Source organism: Pleuronectes platessa, chromosome 9 (genome assembly GCF_947347685.1).
Source record: "Pleuronectes platessa chromosome 9, fPlePla1.1, whole genome shotgun sequence".
NCBI lineage: Eukaryota > Metazoa > Chordata > Actinopteri > Pleuronectiformes > Pleuronectidae > Pleuronectes > Pleuronectes platessa.
In genome coordinates this window covers 1,075,360-1,092,469 of record NC_070634.1, presented here as the reverse complement: position 1 = coordinate 1,092,469, position 17,110 = coordinate 1,075,360, and the positions used below count along the sequence as shown (strand labels likewise).

General features: G+C 42.8%; 1 protein-coding gene across 8 annotated transcripts in view; it reads right to left on the bottom strand.

Annotated features, from left to right (window-relative positions):
- szt2 (SZT2 subunit of KICSTOR complex) overlaps positions 1-17,110 on the bottom strand; it is a 186,204-nt gene that overhangs the window by 142,591 nt on the left and 26,503 nt on the right. For 7 of the 8 annotated variants that reach the window (XM_053430322.1, XM_053430326.1, XM_053430325.1 and 4 more), the window contains exons 6-14: positions 11,535-11,697; positions 10,502-10,608; positions 9,873-10,083; positions 8,606-8,776; positions 7,367-7,598; positions 7,082-7,211; positions 5,433-5,578; positions 2,015-2,167; positions 713-827 (exon numbers count right to left, since the gene is read on the bottom strand). In XM_053430322.1, the coding sequence (XP_053286297.1) occupies positions 713-827; positions 2,015-2,167; positions 5,433-5,578; positions 7,082-7,211; positions 7,367-7,598; positions 8,606-8,776; positions 9,873-10,083; positions 10,502-10,608; positions 11,535-11,697 (1,428 nt within the window). Of the gene's footprint in view, positions 1-712; positions 828-2,014; positions 2,168-5,432; positions 5,579-6,793; positions 6,857-7,081; positions 7,212-7,366; positions 7,599-8,605; positions 8,777-9,872; positions 10,084-10,501; positions 10,609-11,534; positions 11,698-17,110 lie in introns of those variants that run through there. The other variant, XM_053430329.1, reaches the window with a different exon arrangement.

The window sequence follows — 17,110 nt, the reverse complement described above, 5'->3', positions numbered from 1 at the left end:
GACATTATCAAGCCTGAGAAGCACATGTGTAGATTGCAACCCACAATACAGTAACTACTAGGCGTGCTTGATTATGGAAAAAATCATAATCACGATTATTTGGGACAATATCAAAATCACGATTATTCAAACGATTATTAATATGTGCCCATATTCTGAAGTCTATGCTTTATTTTTTTAATCACTTCCGGTTCCGGTAAACACAGAGGACGGCTGCGTGTCTTATTCCTCCGTGAAACAGTGATATCGGTGCCCGGTTATTCAAACCCTTAATGATGGCAACCCTAACACTCTATGACCGGCTGACCGGCGCGGAGAAATGCGGGTCCGGTCTGACCGGTCTGAACAGCCAGGCGGGAGCGCGCTTGAGAATAGCGGTGCGCTGCGCAGCCGCTACATGGTCTGCTGCTGCCCTCCCTGCTTTTCCACTCGCGCTGTTTTTTTCACCGCAGGTCACCACACACACAACTCGACTCCTTCACTTTACTGCTGCTTGAGAGTGAGTGCCATTCAGCTGGGCCGCTGAATGCTTTGGGGGAAGGACTGAATTGCGCATGCGCGTCTCTTTCGAAAAAAAGGCCAAATAATCGTTTATAGATTATAGTAGTTTGGAGATCGTTTGACCCCATAATCGTAATCACGATTAAATTCCGATAAATCGAGCAGCCCTACTCTGTACAAGTTTTCTTAACACTTTATTCACTGGAGGTACCTTGTTTCGGACATGGGCAGGTGTACCAATTGGAAAGCCCAGACGAAGCACCATGCAAGGTGTCTTAGAGATCAGCCGGACCAGGTAGAAAGACGTGGGAGGATGGTCAGATGAACTGTGGAGACAATTCATTAAATGTTACTTTGTTTCAGTAAATACATTATTTTTATTGAATTTCTTATTTCAAAGAACAAAAATGATGTGGTCTTAGACTTGTGATCCGTTAAACAAGTTATCTACTAAATATCCTGACCTTAGCCTTACTGTTGACTGTGGACGTCATGCAAGAACATGCTCGTATTCTCATCCTGAATTTCTACTACATTTTTTGTTTTTTGGTGAATTTGTACAAACATGTAAGATTCAACAAACACTTCTATCTACATAGAAGTGTGTAAATGGCGAGCATTAACAGTCACCTTTGCGATTATTATTATTATTGATTTTATTATATGAATACTTGTTGCTGCCATCATGAATAACATCTTTATATCCATAATTATCACTAACTTATTGTTTTCATTATAACAACTAGTCTGTCAGAGCGATACAAATAATTTTTTTTTGAATTAGGGTTTTAGAAATGAGACCCAAGGTGCCTACAGTATGGCCTGTTTCCCCGACCGATGTGACCATTCAAAGAAGTAAGTCCTGATAACATGGAGACTGGTAACCTGGTCGAGCAACCTGCACGTTGTTTACTTCGTAGAATTGACAATACCCTCGGAAGATGCTGGTGTTTGGAAAAGCAATAGCAGTGTTGTGCCAATTTACATTTACAATTTAAAAATAACTAGTTTAAGTTTCAGTTCATACAGACGGAAATTAACTAGTTCACGTTCACTGTTAATTTTTTTAATTTTTTCACTAAGTTCACTGTTCCAAAAATGAAATAGTTGATTTGTTCAGTCTTTTTGGTGATGGTTATGATTAAAAGACAAACTTACGATATTTAATTTATATAATAATCAATGGTGTCGGATCATGAATCCGGATCGTCAGGTCACTTTAACACAGAGTCCAGAATGGGTGTGTCACGTATCATGTTGTACTGAGCACACACATTGTGTTTAAATGCAGCCTCATAAACTCTGAAGCGAATCAAACAAACTCTAAGTAAACTTCATTAATTGATCGGCTCCTAATAACTTGTGATGTGTTTATTACTTAAAGTGAGAGCAGGTCAGCAGGAGTGGGAAGGGAGGACACAGGAACCTCCAGCATGGTACAAACCAACCATCATCAGATTTATTTTTTATTTTAAATTGATCAAAACTAATACTGGTGTTTTTGCTGTCTCACCTGTATATGAGTTTAACATATGAGTAACCCTCCACAAGCACAAAGCTGCTCCAGTCCTTTAACAGTGATGTGAGGGCAGAGTGGGAGATTCGACACTGAATGGTGCTGTAACGTCCGTTATTTCCAGCTGTGTGCAGGTGCTTGGGGACAGGCCTTGAAGAACAAATGATTAATGTAATATGGCAGACAACAAGCTTTACACCATGAATCAGTACAACAGGTAGAAAGATAATGTCATACAAGTAGAAGACGAAGATGTCGAGAGTTTTTGGAAATAGGAGCCGATGGGGTGGTGTAAACATGATCATATGATCTCAGTGTAACAGAGTTAAGAATGTACTGTATTTATTTGTATTTATAATTTGTATTTGTGAATTTTATTATGTTATTTTATTTTGGTAACGCTACCTGCAGAAGTGATGTTGCTGTGCAACACCTTTTGTGCTCCCCGAAGTTCTTACTTCCTGTCGGCTCTTCCTTCCCTCAGTGCAGTTTTGTATCACTGAGGGTAAGTCACCTGTTGAAAAGCTCCGCGCTGTTTTATAGTTTTCCTTGAAGAAATGACCGTTGTAAATCGTATGTTGTATAAGTATATTGCGCTGTTGTTTTGAATGTTTATATGTTTTGGCGATGTTGTAATATAACATCTCCGGAGATGTATTTTATGTAATGCGGCCGCCATTTTGTTTTCGCGCCAAGGATTTCAGCAGCCTATGATGTAACTTTATTGTATTTTGTAGATTTTTGAACAGAAAAAAACGTCTTCACAGCGAATAGGTTGGTTTCTGCAGGTATGTGGGTTTCCTTTTTGATTTAATAACTGTTTGCCCAACAATGTGTTACTGTTATGTGTAGTTTTTATGTAATTGGTAAGGGTGTGTATACTGTGTTTTATATACTGGAAGAAAAGTATACAGTGCAGTTTTGTATCACTAAGGATTTTTGAACGGAGAAAAAGATTTTCACAGCGAAATTGTTGGTTTCAGCAGGTGTCTGCAGGTGAATATCGTGCAGGCTGATCGTAGTGGTAATGGCGGATCCTTTGTCGCGTTGGCAACAGCTAATGGTGGTGGACCAGGACCGAGTCGGCGGCTGATGATGGATCCTAATAAGCGGCAGCGGACAATGACTGTGGACTATAGTGGATCCGATCTTGAAGGATCATGATCTTGCTGGCTGCTGACCATACAGTGCCTTGCATAAGTATTCACCCCCTTTGGACTTTTCTACATTTTGTCATGGTATAACCACAGATTAAAATTGATTTCATCGTGAGTTTATGTAATGGACCAACACAAAATAGTGCATCATTTGGAAGTGGGGGGAAATATTACATGGATTTCACAATTATTTACAAATAAAAATCTGAAAAGTGTTAAGTGCATATGTATTCACCCCCTTTACTGTGAAACCCCTAACAAAGATCTGGTGCGACCAATTGCATTCACAAGTCACATTTGCAAGTCACATAATTAGTAAATAGGGTCCACCTGTCTGCAATTTAATCTCAGTATAAATACACCTGTTCTGTGACGGACTCAGAGTTTGTTGGAGATCATTACTGAACAAACAGCATCATGAAGACCAAGGAGCTCACCAAACAGGTCAGGGATAAAGTTGTGGAGAAATATGAAGCAGGGTTAGGTTATAAAAAAATATCCAGAGCTTTGAACATCTCTCTGAGCACCATAAAATCCATCATAAGAAAATGGAAAGAATATGGCACAACCGCAAACCTACCAAGAGGAGGCCGTCCACCCAAACTGAAGAGTCGGACAAGGAGAAAATTAATCAGAGAAGCAACCAGGAGGCCCATGGTTACTCTGGAGGAGTTGCAGAGATCCACAGCTGAGGTGGGAGAATCTGTCCACAGGACAACTATTAGTCGTCTACTCCACAAATCTGGCCTTTATGGAAGAGTGGCAAGAAGAAAGCCATTGTTGAAAGGGATCCATAAAAAATCCCGTTTGGAGTTTGCCAGAAGCCATGTGGGAGACACAGCAAACATGTGGAAGAAGGTGCTCTGGTCAGATGAGACCAAAATTGAACTTTTTGGCCTCAATGCAAAACGCTATGTGTGGCGAAAACCCAACACTGCCCATCACCCTGAGCACACCATCCCAACAGTGAAACATGGTGGTGGTAGCATGATGCTGTGGGGATGCTTCTCTTCAGCAGGTACAGGGAAACTGGTCAGAATAGAGGGAAAGATGGATGGAGCCAAATACAGGGAAATCCTTGAAGAAAATCTGATGCAGTCTGCAAAAGACTTGAGACTGGGGCGGAGGTTCATCTTCCAGCAGGACAATGACCCTAAACATACAGCCAGAGCTACAAAGGAATGGTTTGGATTAAAGAATGTTAATGTCTTAAAATGGCCCAGTCAAAGCCCAGACCTCAATCCAATAGAGAATCTATGGCAAGACTTGAAGATTGCGGTTCACAGACGGTCTCCATCCAATCTGACTGAGCTTCATCTTTTTTGCCAAGAAGAATGGACAAACCTTTCCATCTCTAGATGTGCAAAGCTGGTAGAGACATACCCTAAAGACTTGCAGCTGTAATTGCAGCGAAAGGGGGTTCTACCAAGTATTGACACAGGGGGGTGAATACTTATGCACCCAACAGATGTCAACTTTTTTGTTCTCATTATTGTTTGTGTCACAATAAAATTTATTTTGCACCTCCAAAGTACTATGCATGTTTTGTTGATCAAACGGGAAAAAGTTTATTTAAGTCTATTTGAATTCCAGTTAATAACAGTACATAATGGGAAAAAGTCCAAGGGGGGTGAATACTTATGCAAGGCACTGTAGACTATGATTGCAGCAGGACTGCTTGACTTATAGTATTGAAGCTGCCCTTCAAAATGTTAACCCTCATCAATGCTGCTAAAAACTTTAATCTTGATGATGTTTTCCTACACTTGACATCTATTGCATGTCTGTCCGTCCTGGGAGAGGGATCCCTCACATGTGGCTCTCTCTGAGGTTTCTACGTATTTTTACCCTGTTAAAAGGGATTTAGTAGTTTTTCCTTACTCTTGCTGAGGGTTAAGAACAGAGGATGTCACACCATGTTAAAGCCTTATGAGACAAATTGTAATTTGTGAATATGGGCTATACAAATAAAATTTGATTGATTGATTGAATAAAGAACCTAAAACCAAGTCCTGAGTCACGTGTCAACATCCATTACATCAGCAGCGGAGTTAATACAGTGTATCCAGCATCGCCTGCTGCCCCCGGCGGCTCCACCTCTCGCCTGAATAATGCGGAGGATTTAATGCAGTTGTCTGTGCAGAGAACCTCCCGCTGTGTTGTGCATGTGTGAATGGCAGATTATGGGTAAACACTGTAGCCAATTCTCCTAGTTTAACCCGTAGGTCATGTCTGGGAAAAAAGGGCTTATTTCTCACATGTCATGTTCAAGGATGATGGTGATGCGATGCATATGGAGCCATCTCTGCCAGAAGTTGGCATCCATGGAGAGGATGGGTTTCCAGTAGGAAGCAAACTTGGACTGAGGGGAGTCTTTTGATCCACTGTGCTGCAGGGACAGAACCTGTGAAAAGAGATAAGTCCGTTGCAGGAAGTGTGAAAATAGAGTAGAGAGGTTACAAGGATAAAGGCCAAACCTCATCACCACAAAGTAGCCGCAAGTAACACAAATTTCACTTTTTAGATGAATAAAACATTTATTTGGGTTTCTGAAATCAAAAAATCTCATCATGTCAGTTGTATTCCAGAGGCAGCCTACATCTAAAAGGTGAGCTGTTTAAAATTCGAGCCCCCCTTGTCAAGTAGGGAAGGTAATTAAAATAAATGGTAAATGGTTTTGTATCTATATAGCGCTTTTCTAGTCTTGATGACCACTCAAAGCGCTTTACAGTACAGTTTTACATTCACACACACATTCATACAGTGCATCTATTCACAGCACTTTGTTATTCTATGGGGGGCCATTCAGGGTTCTGCATCTTGCCCAAGGACACTTCGGCATGCAGATGGGTCAGACTGGGGATCGAACTGCCGACCTTCAGGTTGGAGGATGACCACTCTACCCTTCAGCCACAGCCGCATAGACCTACCCCCTCACCAAGTAGCCATCCATAAATCCAGAATTATAGTCAGCAAGTGCTGGTTCTGTAAGAATATGTTAAAGCAAGCCAGGCATGCATGATGCACTTTTGTTGGCTGCACAGAGGAGCATGCCTCTTTACTGACCCCCAGCCTCAGGTTATAGTTAAATGGATTGAGTTTATTTATCGTAGTACCTTTGTCCACTATCACTACCTGAGCCCTGCCTCTAACAGGAAACTCGCCCTAAATACTGTCATTTCTGCCTATGTTCACTGTAGCCCTAGAAACCATGCAAATCGCATTAGTCGTACTTTAAATGACTGCATATACTCTCGAAAGGGCCTTTGCTCCATAATATTGGACAAAGTCAGCACTTCAGAGACACCGATGCCCGCTCAAGCTACTGCTTTACTCTCTTAACTTGCTTTACTAATACTACTCGGTTACTACTGAATCAGCAAGGTTTAACAAAAACACAAACTGTACTGTTTGTAAAGCTGCTTAAGGCTAACAACACAAGCATCATATGAGCCTAGACTCCACAGATAACATTATCTTTCTTGTATTTCCGTGACCAATAATCACTGAACTAGCAGCAAATAAAACATATAAAAATAGCCATGTACATAAATAAACCCTTACCTTTGCCCTTTTCTCAACATGGATTGCATCTTTTTAGTATGAAACGGTCCCAAACCTTTTGTCTCCGGGCTTTGCTCCTGACTATTTTTCCCTGTTTTTCCATTGCGGCATTACCTCAGGTCTTATCATGTCATGTAAGCAGGTGACAGCCTATGTACTTTGCGTAAGCATGTTTGACAGTTACACAGTTCTGTGGGAAACACTTTGACCACTGAGCAGTAATCTGTTATAGTGCTGCGAAAACTAATCGACAGCTCAAGTTACTTTTGTACCGAAACCAATTAGTTAGTCTAATTTGTGGTCATTTTGACCAGACTGGATAGGTCCTATTATTGCATAGTACCGGAGTAGTAGAGCCAGGGGGGATGTAGAACAGAGGAACTCCATTTTTGGTGCTTTCAGGAATCATGAAGTTCTCAGGAACTGAGTTGAATGACTGGAGGTGCACCAACATCTGATCAGTCTGGTTGATGCTGAAAGAACACGAGTGCACAGGTGGTTAGTAGATTTATATAATGTGTAATAATTATTTCAAGTTCTATATATTGGAGAAAATGAGCAGACTTTACATTTGTTCTTTTTATAGACTGGAAATTATACTTTCCTCTTCCAGTGACAGATGTTGTACCTCTGCAGTGTGTTCCAAAAGCGGCGGATGACAGAGGTCCGGTACGGGCTGGTGATGGGTTTCCTCTGGGTGCAGCTGATGTCATGTAGAATGTCATAGCTTCCCTCCATCGTCACCTCCACCTTTGTGGTTCTCATGGTTGGGTCCAGTGGCCAGGAAGCTGCTGCCAGGTACTCGATATGCATGTTGTGTTTCCATAACAGCACCAGTTTCACCTCCAATTGAGTTCCACCTAAACAAGTCAGGAGGTCAGGAGCCACATTTTCAACAAGGATTAAAAGTTCAAGAAATGCATCTAGGAGCAAAATACTGGCAAAGGAATTTTCACTGCTGTGGGGCAGAATGATTACTTGGTTCAAAAATATAACTTCAACAAAAGGAAGCACGAAGACTCTTTGATGAACACCACACACAACTAAGCCAAGTGAAAGATAAAATCAAGTGGCAACCAGGTCATTGCTAAGGTTAGACATCACAGTATCTTTGCAACAGACTGAGCTTTGGACTTTGGAGAGCTGCTATGAGTAGTAATTTCTGTTTGCATAATGTGAGGACCTATTTGATAAAAAATCCAGAATATCCAGTGCTAATACTGAAGCTAGATGTCTGAACAATACTTTACTGCATGAACCTGAACCTGGGTGTAGTGTGACAGTGTTTAATGGTAATTTAAATTGTGTGCACACATAATGGGTAAAAACCCAATGCTTTGGTAACCAATGACAGATAATAGACTTTGCGTGGACTGTTTGTTGCTGTGAATTATTGTTTAATTGCTTGATTCATCGTAGAGATGTACACTGCCGACCCAGACAAAGCTACAGTGCGAAATACTGATAAAGCTCAAAGAATTAATTTAAGTAGTGGTGTTGAAATACACAACAGATATGTAACAAACTGATTGAAAAGCTAACCCTAACCCCCTAAAAAGGCAACCAGTATAAGAAAATAAATCCAAGGTTTAATGGTAAAGAAGGATAAAACACTGTTACAAAATAATCTGGCAGAAAATGTGAATCTCTGTTTGCTCTATTGCCATGTGGGGAAAAAGGGAAAACCATCAAGTATGGTATACAGCAAAAAGGATGATTAATCATGGGTGCATTACTGAGCCATAACTGTTTACTGCAATGAAGAGCATAAACATTGGAAGTGGGAGCTCCCAAGCTGCATCTGATTAAGCGATATGTCCTTGGGACTTTCTCCTTAATCTTGATTTTGCTACATAAAGATATTTACCTTTGGTGAGGCTGATTTCTCTGATGGTGTAGCCCTCTCTCAGTCGCACAGACACTACACTGATTAAATGAGCATGGACTTCCTTCTCTGTGTGCTTCTTCCTCCTCATGACCAGGGCGGGGTTACCACTGGCTGACACCAGATGCTCATTAAACAGTTTGTGCTGAGAAACTACAACACAGTGAAAAATATAATACAAGATAATATGTTATCGTCATTATCAGTACCAATTAAAATATGTTATGCTTTTTTATGAAGATAATGAATGAGTGAACCCTACAAGACAGACACAGACAATTTCTTAAAACATAAATCTGACAGGAACTAGAAGAGAGAACATTCCTCAGTAAAGTAGGAGTCCCTTTATGACCACATTTACATTTCATTTAGATATGTAATTTAACATTGATCATGAACATTTAATTTCACTTGATGCACATATGTGCTGTGGCCGAGGTGGTGGAGCTGTCATACTCTAACCAGAAGGTTGGCAGTTCATCCAGTCTTCCCCAGCTGCATGACATGATACTGAATCTAAAAGTTACCCCAATATAAAAAAAGTGCTGCCCATGATGCACTGTATGAATTAAGACAATCCCTGCCACTAGCACACCCAGTATATCTCAGTCCATCCCTAGACCCAGATGCACAAGGCACATCTTGTCACCAGAACCCCACGTGCGCACTGGCATGCTCCATGTGCACTGGATATTTAATCGCATTTACACACAAAAATAGAGCCGCTCTGATGGAAAAAGTTTAAAGTCAGAGCCCATAAAGTTTTTTTTAAAGTCTCCTAATGGAAACATTTCACCTCACATCAAAGATGCTACTTCACTTCAGTTTGCTCATTGGGTAAGGAACAGATTCATATCTTGTGGCTAAGGCAATAATAAGACATTACCATAATTTAGTTTTCTCATGGCCACAAGTTAATCATCTCATTACCACGCCTTATTAACTTGGGGCCATACAATCATTCTTTTCCCACCAATGTCACCAGAAGGGCTATATATTACAGAGATACGAGAACCATTTCTCTGTGACTTATATTACAAAGTCTGGCCATATCTAGAGTCCACCCAAAACGCTCAAACTTCATTAGCCCAAATCTCCCTTTAATTGCAATCTGAGGCGCAGAAAATGTTGGTGCCACGGCTTGTTATATGACCAGATTAGTAGGCCAAAGTATATTTCTATCAATGATGTTGCATCCTGTGAGGATGTGATGTATTGATTTGATAATGGAAAAACCCATGTGTCTCACCACAGTAGTACTCTGAATTCATTGACTCTGGGGTCTTGAGGAAGGAATAGGTTAAGAAGGCCTTGTGGTAGGCATTCATATATTGGCTGGTCAGGTCAATTTCAGGGCAGCTGGGCAGGTATGAGCCAAAGGTAGCTAATGAGATGAACTTCATCAGCTCTACATTAGGTATGTATCCAAAGCTGCAGTCATAGGAGTATGCACCACCAACCTGAAGCAGAACAAATGCAGTCAAAAGAAGAGCAGCCCAACTTTTCAGTGCAATAGTTGTTTTATGTCTCCTCCATTCTGGATCAAGATTACAGAATAATTTTCATCACATAGTCCTACATATAAAAATAGTGTTAATGATTAAGTACATTGCTAGGAATTCTAGCGTTATTTTCATCATACTCAGATAGTGTTTGTGTGAAGGCAGACCATATTTATGATCATGGTAGTTATAATTCTTTACTGTCATACCTGTACCATCACCACTACAATTTAAACTAGAATATTTGTCTGTCTTTAAACAAGGAGTTGCCACATCGACAAAACACTATTTCTGGCATTGCACTTGGAAATTTAAGCTACCTCATTAACAAATAGCATAACTGCAAACATTGTGATGCTGTCATGATCATATTAACCTGTACAAAAGAGCAAGCAATGGTTCCACTTCTGAGCTGGTTCAGCAAGGTTTCGCACACTGCTACATCAGGGACACTTGTCACTCCATCTGTAATTATAATGATACCTGGAAAACACAGCCACACACAATTAGTTTTTTCGCCACCTTCGTTCACCTGATTTGGATGTAAACACCCTCAAATTAAAGCTGAAAGTCTGCACTTAACGTGCATCTGGATTGTTTCATTTCAAATCCATTGTGGTGGTGTACAGAGCCAAAATAATGAAAATTGTGTCTATGTCCAAATATTTATGGACCTAACTGTGTGTGTGTATATATATATATATATATATATATATATATAAATAAAAGTTGCTCTGAAAACAGCGGAGATGGTTGTGGACTTCAGAATGAACCCAGCCCCACCCACCCCCATCACCCTTAGAGACGCCCCAGTCATCACTGCGGAGTCTTTCCGCTTACTGGGCAACATCATCTCCCAGTAAGCGACAAAAGGAGGCTGCATCATCATCCGTTCTGCTGAGAAGGTGATCAGCTGCAATCTGCCATCTCTACAGGACCTGTTTGCCTCTAGGACCCTGAGGCGTGCAGGCAAGATTGTGGCTGATCCTTCCCACCCGGGTCACAAACTCTGAGGTTCTTCCCTCCGGCAGGAGGCTGCGGGCCATCAGGACCAAAACCTCCCGCCACAAGACCAGCTTCTTCACGGCTGCAACTGGCCTAATCGATAAGGCCCGGGACCCCCACCTGTCTTTGACTCTTATCCCGCCCCCACGCCTCAATTATGTGTTACATTAACACACACTACAGTATATTGCTTGTAATATTTTGTTTGTAATATGAATAGTTATTTCTTTCTTATGTGAAGTACTTATTGTGTTTTTGTAGTACTTTATGTGTTTTTATGTTATGTTCAATGTATGTACCTTTTTTTACCAAAGAAAATTCCAGGTAGGTGTAAATCTACTTGGCAATAAATCCTTTCTGATTCTGATATATATTTCTTATTCATATTGTTAGAGTAAACCGACCTGCACTGGAGTTTGGAGGCAGCAGCTGAAGGGCCAGGATGCCCTGGCGTACCATGCTGAGCAAACCCATATCAGCTGACACCATAGAAATGCCCTGCTTCCTGTGAGGCTGATTGTCCATGTTGTTCATATGAAGGCTTGGGTTTAGAACTGGCTCCAGAGACTAAAGGCAAAGGGAAAAATAAATGGTGTAAATTATTTCAGCTTTCAAGACTGTAGAATGCAATTTTAACATTGGCCGAATACAGTTAGATGCAAATCTATCAAATCACAAGATGGGTTGATTGCCCTATTAAAAAATGAATACAGTACACTATGCTTGTGTTGGCAATTCACACAGTGAAAATTCTGCAGATAACAGTAAAAAAAAGAGTGCTAAGCACAGCTCTTCAGTAAGGCAATGGCGCAGAGCAGATATATTTTACATTATTATCAGAAGTGATAAAACTTTTTGGATCAATATGAAGTTGTAGTGGGACAAATTAGACTACAGCTGGCTTCCTTAAATGATGCCTATAAAGCCTACAATATGAAAGAGCAAGGCTGTTAATCCTTCACAATACTTTGTCTTCCTGATTCAATTTTCAGCTCCAAGCCCGATGGATGTAACTGAATCAATTGGACAACTGTAGGGGCTGTAGAGCTGTGTCATATACAGTGCCTTGCATAAGTATTCACCCCCTTGGACTTTTTCCCATTATGTACTGTTACTAACTGGAATTCAAATAGACTTAAATAAACTTTTTCCCGTTTGATCAACAAAACATGCATAGTACTTTGGAGGTGCAAAATAAATTTTATTGTGACACAAACAATAATGAGAACAAAAAAGTTGACATCTGTTGGGTGCATAAGTATTCACCCCCCTGTGTCAATACTTGGTAGAACCCCCTTTCGCTGCAATTACAGCTGCAAGTCTTTTGGGGTATGTCTCTACCAGCTTTGCACATCTAGAGATGGAAAGGTTTGTCCATTCTTCTTGGCAAAAAAGATGAAGCTCAGTCAGATTGGATGGAGACCGTCTGTGAACCGCAATCTTCAAGTCTTGCCATAGATTCTCTATTGGATTGAGGTCTGGGCTTTGACTGGGCCATTTTAAGACATTAACATTCTTTAATCCAAACCATTCCTTTGTAGCTCTGGCTGTATGTTTAGGGTCATTGTCCTGCTGGAAGATGAACCTCCGCCCCAGTCTCAAGTCTTTTGCAGACTGCATCAGATTTTCTTCAAGGATTTCCCTGTATTTGGCTCCATCCATCTTTCCCTCTATTCTGACCAGTTTCCCTGTACCTGCTGAAGAGAAGCATCCCCACAGCATGATGCTACCACCACCATGTTTCACTGTTGGGATGGTGTGCTCAGGGTGATGGGCAGTGTTGGGTTTTCGCCACACATAGCGTTTTGCATTGAGGCCAAAAAGTTTAATTTTGGTCTCATCTGACCAGAGCACCTTCTTCCACATGTTTGCTGTGTCTCCCACATGGCTTCTGGCAAACTCCAAACGGGATTTTTTATGGATCCCTTTCAACAATGGCTTTCTTCTTGCCACTCTTCCATAAAGGCCAGATTTGTGGAGTAGACGACTAATAGTTGTCCTGTGGACAGATTCTCCCACCTCAGCTGTGGATCTCTGCAACTCCTCCAGAGTAACCATGGGCCTCCTGGTTGCTTCTCTGATTAATTTTCTCCTTGTCCGACTCTTCAGTTTGGGTGGACGGCCTCCTCTTTGTAGGTTTGCGGTTGTGCCATATTCTTTCCATTTTCTTATGATGGATTTTATGGTGCTCAGAGAGATGTTCAAAGCTCTGGATATTTTTTTATAAACTAACCCTGCTTCATATTTCTCCACAACTTTATCCCTGACCTGTTTGGTGAGCTCCTTGGTCTTCATGATGCTGTTTGTTCAGTAATGATCTCCAACAAACTCTGAGTCCGTCACAGAACAGGTGTATTTATACTGAGATTAAATTGCAGACAGGTGGACCCTATTTACTAATTATGTGACTTGCAAATGTGACTTGTGAATGCAATTGGTCGCACCAGATCTTTGTTAGGGGTTTCACAGTAAAGGGGGTGAATACATATGCACTCAACACTTTTCAGATTTTTATTTGTAAATAATTGTGAAATCCATGTAATATTTCCCCCCACTTCCAAATGATGCACTATTTTGTGTTGGTCCATTACATAAACTCACGATGAAATCTATTTTAATCTGTGGTTATACCATGACAAAATGTAGAAAAGTCCAAAGGGGGTGAATACTTATGCAAGGCACTGTATAACCACAGTGTATGTGCTCCTGGTAATGAAGGAACATATCACTCAGGGTATTGATCAAAGACTACATTGTACCACTGTATAAGAATTACGGCAAAATATCTCAACATGTGAACATGAATGCAATTAAAGTGTACATTTCACATTAGTGTGATAAGAAATACTTAAATGATAGAAGTCCTATTTGGAAAAACAACATTTTGACTGATGTACTTTGACTCTTTAGTTTGGTAAATGGTACACAGATGTTAAATGTTTCTATGAAGGCCGCCTCACTCTTGTTCTCTTTCAACATTCGTTTCGGTATCTCACTATGGGACACGCCCTCCGCGCTGTCCCCCAGAAGCAATTTACACTCTGCCAGTCCTGACTGGCAGGCAGATGTGAAGCCTGTCACTAGAGGAGGGACCTCCTACTCTATATAAGACCGGTTGTCACGTCAACGCCTTCAGTCTAAAACCTCTTCTCGCTCCTAGAAGCATTATCTCAGACGGCAGGTGTAGCTAAAAGGCTAACAAAACGGTTCACAGAGCGAGCTAACCACTCGGTCGGCGAGCGTTAGCTGAAACACTACATAGCTGTCTGGGGTTAGTAGATAGTCACCATACTAGTTACTCAACGCTTCTAATTTATCGGAAGAGATGGCAACCATGGACCCAGCTCCAGTCCTCACCATAGGCAAGAGCAAGGTACCACCGAGGTTGTGCACATAAGGAAACAAAATATCGGGGGCAGAAACCCACTCTGTGTTTTCGGCGTGCCTCGGGCTGGAACACGCCCGAGAATCACTAACAACCCCGGACACCTGTGAGCGCTGTGCACGCCTTTCCACAAAAACACACCGACGCAGGCTAGCACGCCAAGCTAGTTTGTCCGAGGTGGATCCTTTGATTGGGGTTACCGTCCCCAGTACACAGGATAGTGCGGAAGACACCCAGGGAAACACCTTTTCCGCAGGTGCCAGCTGGGGCGATCAGCTTGATGCCCTGGCACCGCTACATGACTCCGACGAGCCCGATACCGACCTAATGTCCGGTCAGGGCGGAACCGTCGGAGGTGTATCCAAATCACTGGAGTCTATCAGCCTCGGCTCCGAGGACGACGAGGTGGAAGTGGAATCCGCGTTCATCCCACCAGCCGCGAGGCTAGCTTCCGAGGATGGTACATGCGGCCCACCGGCTTCCAGCATGGACCTGCACGAGGTCTGTAAGAAAGCGGCCGTTAAATTGGGAATTGCGTGGCCTGAAGCCCTCACCGGGACCACCATGTCCCAATATCCACGGATGATGCCATCACCCTGACAACACACACCACCCTCTCCCACCTGAAAAAGGCCAACACATATGTGAGGATGCTGTTCGTGGACTACAGCTCAGCGTTCAACACAATTGTGCCTGCCAAGCTCGTCCCTAAGCTCAGGAGCCTGGGTCTTAAAACCCCCCTGTGCAACTGGATCTTGGACTTCCTGACGAGCAGACCCCAGGTGGTGAGAATGGGTAACCACACCTCCTCCTCAATGACCCTGATTACTGGGGACCCTCAGGGCTGCGTACTCAGCCCCCTCCTGTACTCCCTGTACATGTGGACTGTGTGGCAACACACAGTTCCAACATCATCCTGAAATTTGCAGACGACACCACCATCCTGGGTCTCATCTCTAACATCGATGAGACCGCCTATATAGAAGAGGTCAGGGGCTTGGCAACATGGTGCCAAGAGAACAACCTGTCTCTCAACGTCTGCAAGACCAAGGAGATGGTCGTGGACTTCAGGAAGCTGTAGAGGGGGGGGGTCACGATCCGATCCAAATCGATGGAGCTGTATTGGAGAGAGTCCAGAGCTCAAATTCCTCGGTGTATTCATCACAGATGACCTTACCTGGTCCAAACAAGCGGACTCGGTGGTCAAAACTGCATAAAAGCGCCTATACTTCTTGAGGAGACTCAAGAAGTTTGGCATGGCTGCAAAAACACTTACAAACTTTAACAGGTGCACCATTGAGAGCATCCTCTCAGGCTGCACTGCTGCTTGGTATGGTAGCTGCTGCATCATCGGTTGCCATCTCCCTTCCGTGCAAGGCATCTACAACACAAGATGCCTGAGAAGACAAGGACAAGGACCACAGCCACCCAGGCTGTGGTATTCTCACACTGCTGCCGTCTGGCAGACGTTACCGGAGCATTTGAGCACGGACTACCAGATCCAAAAACAGCTTTTTCCCCACAGGCCGTAAGGCTTCTGAACAATCAACACTGACCCTCTGAACAGCCACCATGTACATGCTGCTCCCCCCCCCCCATACAAATACACTTACTTCACATATATTCATATTACTTAATTTAATATTCCACACTCCTTCACCCTGTAAACTGCTGCTTAATTTTACTATGTTATATGTTACGATTTTATACGTTATGTTATATAGTACGTTATTTTTCTATTTTGTAAAGTCGTCTACTGCGTAGATGTTGCCTGCCAGGTCACAAGAATTTCACTCCTATGATGACGCTGTCATTGGTGCATGTGACAATAAACTTTGATTTGATTTGATTTATGAGTTTAAAAGGCTGCCCAGAGCAAAAGCTTCCACCAAACAGCTTCTGCCTGCGTTTCACGAGTGCCTGGAAGACACGGTCCTTGAGTAATCCACTTTCCGCCAAGAACCCCGTCCAGGGAGGGGCGATGTTGGATTGGGCGGATATGGAGGGGAAAGGTTTATATGGAGGGGAAAGGTTTCACCCACCTGCCCCCGGTCGAACCTTTACTGGCGACTCACCTCCAACCGGCACGGAGGTCCACCATGACCTCAGCCACGTTCAGAGCGTGTCCTTCTGCGGAAAGGAGAAAAGCTTTCCAAGCTTGTCTGGCACTTTTTCGCAGGGGGGCGTTGCTAAAATTCTGGTCATGCCTAAGACTTTTAGGGCTGCTGGCCTCAGTTCTGGTGGTCATTACACTGGGTCCTTTACACATGAGACCAGTTCAGCGCTGGGTAGCGACGCACCAGCGTTATCGCCAGGTATTTTCTCCATGGTCTGCGTCCATGCGCTGCACCCATGGAGATGCACGGGTTTTCTGACCAAAGGCGTTGCCATGGGAACGGTCATGGCACGAAGGGTTATAACAACAGATGCCTCTCTTGCGGGCTGGGGGGCCACGAACGGGGAGAGGACAGTGAGCGGGACATGGAGATTACTACTGCAGTCCGCTCACATAAACTGTCTGGAACTATTGGCTGTATTGTTGGCACTGAAAAAGGTTCTGCCCCTTCTCGGAGGGCAGCATGTTCTGGTCAGACA